This window comes from Leuciscus leuciscus, assembly GCF_965113295.1.
Source record: "Leuciscus leuciscus genome assembly, chromosome: 15".
NCBI lineage: Eukaryota > Metazoa > Chordata > Actinopteri > Cypriniformes > Leuciscidae > Leuciscus > Leuciscus leuciscus.
This window is the reverse complement of record NC_138739.1, coordinates 23952467-23960344: the sequence shown is the minus strand read 5'-3', so window position 1 is coordinate 23960344 and position 7878 is coordinate 23952467. Positions and strand designations below refer to the sequence as shown.

Below are 7878 nucleotides of genomic sequence, written 5' to 3'. Positions count from 1 at the left end.
TTAAGCTCAGATCAAAGTCCTGCCCCTCATCCACCAGGACATCACCACTGGCAGACATCTTCTTATTAAAGTAGTGACAACATCTGGTGTGGTTAATTATTCATGTGGTCTGAATTTGTTAATGAGGGTGTTATATTTGGTAGAAACAGGTCACACAGTGAGAAATATGACAGAAGTGACCCAATTCAGTCATTAGGCTCCGCTGGGTACAACAAATCACATGGGGCTCGTTTTGAAACTTTGGAGAGATTCATCAATGAAACTGACGGAACAGAGTTTCTTTTGACATCCAGTTTCTGATCACAGGACGCCACAGAATATGGAAATGAATAAACCAAAAAAAAGTTTAAAATGACTAAAGAGAAGAACAGAGACAAACCAAAAAAACAACAAAGAAAAAATAATTAAAGACTGAAAAATAGAGAATAGAAAATAGGGAGAAAAAAATAGGACAAAACATTAAAGGGGCCATTATTCTGCACTTTTGTAATAATATTTATTTATATTGTATATCTAACTTGTTTCAAAATAACAAGAAAAATCTAATAGATAAATAAATAAATAAATAAATAAATAAATAAATAAAATAATACACAATATATAAAATATAATAAATAATTGTATAAATAAAATGTACAATTAAACACATTTGAAAAGTTTAAAAACTGTGAATATATATGTATTGTAGTTTGAACTTTCATTTCAAATGAACAAGAAATTTTTTATAAAATAATAATAATAATAAATAAATGTATAAATTATATAAATTAATATAAATATTTTTCAATATAAAATAAAAGATATATAATTGAAAACATGAATAAATACATTAAATACAAAATATTTTAAAAGTTTAAGAGCTGTGAATATTAGGGTATGAATGTATTGTATCTTGAAATTATTTCAAAGAAACAAAAAAACCCTAAAAACTAATATAAATATATTATTAAATACACTTATTAAATAAATAAATAAATAATAATAATAAATAAATAAAAATAAAGTTCAAGAATTGTGTATTTTAGGGTATACTAAACAACATTCAACCAGAAAACAAAAATATAATATAATTAATTCATTATTTAAAACATTTTAAAAGTGTAAGAGTTGTGAATTTATCATATATTAAACTTTTATTTCAAATAAACTGAAAAATTCTTTCCATGCTTTCCAAGATACGGCCTCTTTAATAAATCGAGGGAAGAGAAAAGTGAAGTTTAGAGAAGGACATAGTGAAGGAAGAGAGAAGTACCACAGTGTATTGTTGAGTGAAAGCAGCAGGCAGGAGAGGAGGACAAGAGACCGCAGCAAACTGCACAGGCTGAGCAGACGACTGCAGAGACACCGAGAGAGAGAGAGAGAAGGAGAGAAGAAGAGAAGAAGAGAGGATGAACGACAGGATCAGGCCAGAACGACAAAGAGAAAGAGAACCAAACAGCACTGAACGGAAAGGAAGGGCAGAATGAATGAGAACAGAAGTCACGTCATAGAGAAATAACATTAAACAAATACGTCAATGTTCTCATTATAAATAAATATGAACCGATAAAAGACAAAATTACAATGCATGTGATGAATGTAGATTATATCAGTGAAAAAAAAAAACTTAAATTGCCTATTTATTACCAAACCATATTAAATACCATATTTTATTTTTATATATATCTTGTTATTTTTTGAGCTATGAACCATAACCAATAGGATAATATGTATACAGTTTTACATGCATAAAATTAAATGAAAGAAGAAATGAGAATAATAAATAAAATAAAAAATTAAGTAAATAAAAATTAAACATGCTAAAAAAATTATACTAAAATAATTTTGCCTGATATATTACAATTATGAGAGATAGTTACAGCTGATAATTATTTTACACTATGGCCAATAACCAATATGATGATGAATATATTACAAATTTATTTAATTGTATGTATTTAAATACTGTTTAAATATAATGAAAAACTACAATAATTAAAATAAATGTAAATAAAACACAAAAAAGATAAATTAAATAATATAACAAGTAAATAAAAATATTATTAAAAAGAAAATTATAACTTCCCCCCCCCCCCCCAAAAGTAAGAAAATAATTACTAAAAATAAGAAAAGTGTAAAAATATTATTAAATAAAAAGGGACAAATTCAACTAAATTAATTCAACTAAATTATAATATAAAATAGTTATTTAAATATTTAATATTAAAATATAAGACCAAAAATACAAGACAAAGTAAAATATATATATAACTATATAGTAAAATCTGTTTTCCTGACCTGTGCTAGAAGGTGATTGGCTGGCTGAGGTTGAGGGGGAGGAGGAAGAGGTGGAGGAGGAGGGGGCGGGAGAGACATGGGCTGCTGGCCCCGCCCCTGCTGTGATGTCATGGCAGGGTTGTAGATCACCGGGCTGCCATCGGGGTTAACAAAAGGCTGACCTTTACGGGACAAAAACCAAAACACAGTTAGAAAAATACTAGTGCAAAACAGCTACATTTGAATTTTTACTTCATTCGCGCAACACAGAATTAGTAAGGAAAGTTAGTATGTCGAATACGCAGCGTAACCTACATCGTTTGAAGTAAATGTTGGTCAGGACTCAGGAAGTACCCACCTGTCTGTGGATTGAGCAGAACGCTGCCCGGTGGGATGGCGGTGGTGTCCAGAGGAACGATGTAGAAGCTAGCGTTAGTATTAATGTTTGAGTTAGTAGTTGCGCTCTGAGAGACCGGGACGGTTGCGCTGCCCCCGATGGGCACGGCCGGAAGAGGGGCCGCCGGGGTGAAGCCCCGACCGGGATGGGGAACAACGGGGGCGGGTAACGGCAGCTGAGAAGGCCGAGAGAGCGACCCGGAAGAGGAACCTACGCTACTAGAGGAGTCTGAACCTGAAGGAGGGTGAAGAGCGAAAGAGTTTTTACTGTCAGGTGGGAGATGAGGAAATTAATGAAGAGGGGATGATGGGCGGGGCTAAAAACAGATATGACAGGAAATGATGTCATAAAGAGGAAGCGGAACCATGAATGCTGGTCCAAATAAAAATCATGCCAAAAAAAAGAGATACATCTGGTGATGTTTCCTCCAGATATTCTTTTCAATAATCAGAATTCTTTAATTAATTTGTTTTATTATTAATTAATTTGATAAAATATTTATTATTATTCTTTAATGAAATAAAACATTTTGTTAAAGCTGCAGTCCGTAGTTTATCCTCTTTGTCGCCATCTCTGTTCGAAATCCACAATTGCAGTTATTCGCGGAATTATCAACTTTACGTGGGTTGTGCCTCGGCACGGCACAGCGCGGATGAATCCAATGTTTTGAGGAGAATGTGCAGCTATCAGTGTGGAAACTGGCATTCGCAATCACAGATTCTACTTTTTGGAAGTATGACCAACATGAGAATTTTCACCGGAAAACGTCATCCGTAAGTAACATCCACTTTTGTTCTGACCAACTAAGGGAAAAAAAGCATTACAGTAAATCGCGCGGATTAAATCTAACGATCGCTTATGATGTCACGTCAAACCGTGCAAATTATACTTTGTTCTCAAATTGTTAATGTTAACAACATCAGCATTGCGTGACTATATTTAATGCCCTTCCGATATTATCCTTGTTTTCGCATGGGCCCGGTTGCAGTCTCTTTTTTTCTGTAGCCACTCCGAAATCCGAAGTCTTTCGCATTTTACAACGGGTGAATCTCCAGCTGTCACTGGTGATTGTCGTTTGAACCTTTCTGGATCCGCCAATCAAATTGATAAGTATATCAAGTGCTGTGAGAAAAGGCTATAAATCTCCACCTCCAACATCCTCACACTCATAGCATACTAGCCGAGACTCTTCTTTATGTGTACAGATGTGACGCAATGACATGCTTGAATTTCCCATGGAAATCCACCAGTACAAGCTTACCGTTTTGAATCGAGCTGAGGCACGCAGAGAGTTTTGAACACTGTCTGGTGATGTACTTGCTCAATTTTATTTTGGATAATTTTTAACCCAAAAAAGTTACAGACTGCAGCTTTAATCCATTTTTATTCATTATTATTATTACGGCTACTTTTTAAAAACAAAACATATTTATCCAGAATAGTCTCATACCGATGAAAACTACTTGAAATCTGATTGTTCAGACTGAATCTGATTTAAAATGATTCAAATCAAAAATAAAATAGTTAAAATATTAATTTGTCTGCAAACCACATAAGTGATTTTTGTTAGCAATTAAAAAACTAAATAAAACAATAAATAAATATACTAAATTTAGATTTGATAGTGAATAATAAAATAAAAAAATACTAAATTTCTTATCTGATTTATATCTGGATGAAAGCACTGATGTATAACAGCAACAGAACGTGTGATCATTCAGAGGGCTGTTCAAACGTAACTGGCCATGAGGAGAGATCCAGCGGTTGCTGAACGGAAGAGCAGTCCCATTAAATATTAAAAGTGATAAATATATATTGGCTTCGACTCCTTGAGCTTCTAAATGCCAGAGCATAAATAACCAATGAATCCAGAGAGCAGACGGCTCTGAATATGAATGGGTTCTCTTAGCTGTTCCTCGATGGACGTGAAATAGGTGAAAAAAGAGGGCAGAGAGATCCACCACACACACACACACACACACACACACACACACACACACACACACACACACACACACACACACGCAATATATGGCAGCTTAAAGCACGAACACGAAATGATGAAACAAAAAATGGTCTTCAAAAGAACAAAACGGTGAGCATAGGAAAGCAGGACTGGGATAGTCAAAGTGAAGATACACACGGTCAGTTCATGTAGTGTTTGAACAAGACAAACTAGAAAAGATCTCAAACTACAATAAAAAATGTCAACTTCTAAAAAGTTGGATTTTAGGGTTCATGTTGGAATTACTGTAAATGTTTGGAATTCGGAAGTTGGAAACTCTGACTGACTGGGTCCTATTGACCGCTGTCAAAAACAAAACAACTAAATGATTTATTTTTGATATGCCATTGTGTTTTCGTTAATGGCACTTTATTTGTTCAAAAGAACATATATATATAAATTATGTGTAGCAATTAAGTATAAAGTACAATACCGAACAGGCCTTATGAGCATTGCCATAGAAACAAAGCATTTCTGAGTCCGGGAAAGGGAATCGATTGGAGCAGAATCTCATGTCTCCTAATTACGGTAATTCCGACATAAACTGTAGTCTGTAAAAATGATATTGGCTTCATTTGAAAACCACAGACAATTAGGGATGCACGATATATCAGACACCATAGTCAATCTGCATATACTAATTTTAGTATCATTTGTTATTTAAAATTGTAACTTTAAACCATCTGTATCGGTCTGATTAGGCTGATGTACAAAGCAGTTCAAAGCAGACATAATTATTACTTATTTTTAACTCACACTAAACTAATTATAACAAAAACATATAATTTTCTCTTTTTTTTGTGCCAGGTTTCAAAACTACTTGTTATCCATGTTTTCAGCTATAAATGTAGCTTAACTTGACTAATTTTACTTTTAACTTGTACTATAGCCTGAACACTTTATTTTAAAATTAAGATGAACTGGCTTTTGTATCATGTTCAGAGTGAAACAATATTCAGCCCCCAAAAAAATTATATTAGGGACTTGATATTATTTATCAAGAATTACATTGGATGGTGAAAAGCATTTTAATATTACAGAAGTTGAAGGTTTTAAAACAAGACCTTGATGATGCAGAAATGGAAAGTCGTTTCAGAGGCTTTCAAATGTAAGGGGAGTGGCTTAAAATAAGGCCATGATGATGTCAGCGGTAACGTTAAGTCGTTTCAGAGGCAGGAACAATTATTATATTTTGTTGAAAAGATGAAGGGGAGGGGCTTAAAAATAAGGTCTGATGATGTCAGAGGAAATGGAAAGTCGTTTCAGAGGCAGGAACAATTATTTATGATTTATACAATTTTCATATATAAACTGAATATTTATACAATTATATATGAAAAATGTAAGGGGAGTGGCTTAAAATAAGGCCATGATGATGTCAGCGGTAACGCTATGTCGTTTCAGAGGCAAGAACAATTATTTCATTATGATGAAAAATTAAAGGGGAGTGGCTTAAAATAAGGCCTTGATGATGTCAGCGGTAACGGTAAGTCGTTTCAGAGGCAGGAACAATTATTATATTTTGTTGAAGGGGCTTAAAAATAAGGTCTGATGATGTCAGAGGAAATGGAAAGTCGTTTCAGAGGCAGGAACAAGTATATTTTGATGAAAGATAAATGAAGAATTTTTTTTTCTTTAGAATAACTTAATGAATCGTTCGCAAACGACTAAAGGTAAATAGGCATAGTTTTGATTTCAAAATCTTCTATATTGTGCATCCCTACAAAAGTCTATTACCAAGTCCCCAGTTAGACAGTTAAGTGAATGTAGGTGTGTTATTTACTGGTTTTAGACAGTTTCCCCATGCTCTTGCTGCTGGCCGTACTGTCTCCTCGAATCAGCAGGCTGATGCCGCTGAAGCTGTTGGCTTTAGTCATGGCGGGCTTCAGGTTTCTGTGGGAGCTGTCTGAATCCGTGCTGCTCCAGGGCCGAGAATCCGAATACTTCAGCTCGTTCTCAGAGCTGCTCTGACGACTGTTTCCCGAGCGCCCGTCTCTCAATCTACAAAAACAACGACTCATGGATTAAAGCCCGGCGATAAACAAACACGGCTACCGTTTACTCAAAAGCGCAAATCTCTGTCTCATAACTGGTATGTAATTAAGCTAATAAACAAAGTACACAAAAAAACTACCTGAATATCTGTCGTCTTTGCTGAGTGTTAATGAAAGTCATGTCCTCTTGAATTCTAGAGGGATTTTAAGCATTGCAATTATCACATACTGTATATAAGACAACAGACAAACACGAAAGCAATAAAGAATCTCCCACATATAACTCACTAGTAACTGTGTTATTAATATTTTTACCTTTTATCAAAAGGGAAATGTTCTTGTCCCTGCAGATAAAAAGACGCACATTAAAAAAACAAAACACAAACAAACAAAACAATATTTATTAACTAACAATGAGCAATACTTTTGTAACATTATTTATTAATCTTTGTAATCCTAGTTAATAAAAGTACAACTGTCAAATCCATTCAATAATATTAACACACACTACTTTATCAGTAAATGTTGAAATTATTAACTAAGATTAATAAATGCTTTAGAAGTATTTGTCATTGTTAGTTCATGTTAACTAACGCAGTTAACTAATATTAACAAATATAACCTTATTGTAAAGTGCTACATACATACATAAATATATAAAGCTAAAAAAAACTAAATATATAAAGCTAAAAAAACTAACTATATATATATATATATATAGTTACTTTTTTTAGTTTTATCTAAATTAATAAAAAATTTGAGCAAACTAAATTTCTAATATTTATATTACAACTAAAGTACAAAACATTATTTTTGCTCAAATTAACTATTATATGATAAATGATAGACATTTCTCACACAAAGTTGTGGTTTATACTAAGTAATAAATAACACTAAATAAATAAAACAAAACTTAATAATAGGTTTATAATAAGATGTGTTGTATTTTGGTGAGGAGACGCACGTCTTGGGCGAAGATCCTGTCTCTGGCGCGCTGGTATTCCTCCTCTCTCTCCTCTATTGATTTACTCCGTCTGTCATCCTTAAGTCGCATCCGCAGCTAAACACACACACACACACACACACACACACACACACACACACACACACACACACACACACACACACACACACACACACACACACACACACACACACACACACACACACACACACACACACACACACACACACACACGCCTACACTTTATCTTCAATACCATATT

General features: G+C 33.7%; 1 protein-coding gene across 1 annotated transcript in view; it reads right to left on the bottom strand.

Annotated features, from left to right (window-relative positions):
• Positions 1 to 7878, bottom strand: part of r3hdm1 (R3H domain containing 1) — a 37150-nt gene that overhangs the window by 6043 nt on the left and 23229 nt on the right. The window contains exons 11-17 of the mRNA XM_082137544.1: positions 7617 to 7712; positions 6968 to 6996; positions 6793 to 6846; positions 6442 to 6659; positions 2615 to 2887; positions 2278 to 2438; positions 1193 to 1333 (exon numbers count right to left, since the gene is read on the bottom strand). Of these exons, the coding sequence (XP_081993670.1) occupies positions 1193 to 1333; positions 2278 to 2438; positions 2615 to 2887; positions 6442 to 6659; positions 6793 to 6846; positions 6968 to 6996; positions 7617 to 7712 (972 nt within the window). The remainder of the gene's footprint in view (positions 1 to 1192; positions 1334 to 2277; positions 2439 to 2614; positions 2888 to 6441; positions 6660 to 6792; positions 6847 to 6967; positions 6997 to 7616; positions 7713 to 7878) is intronic.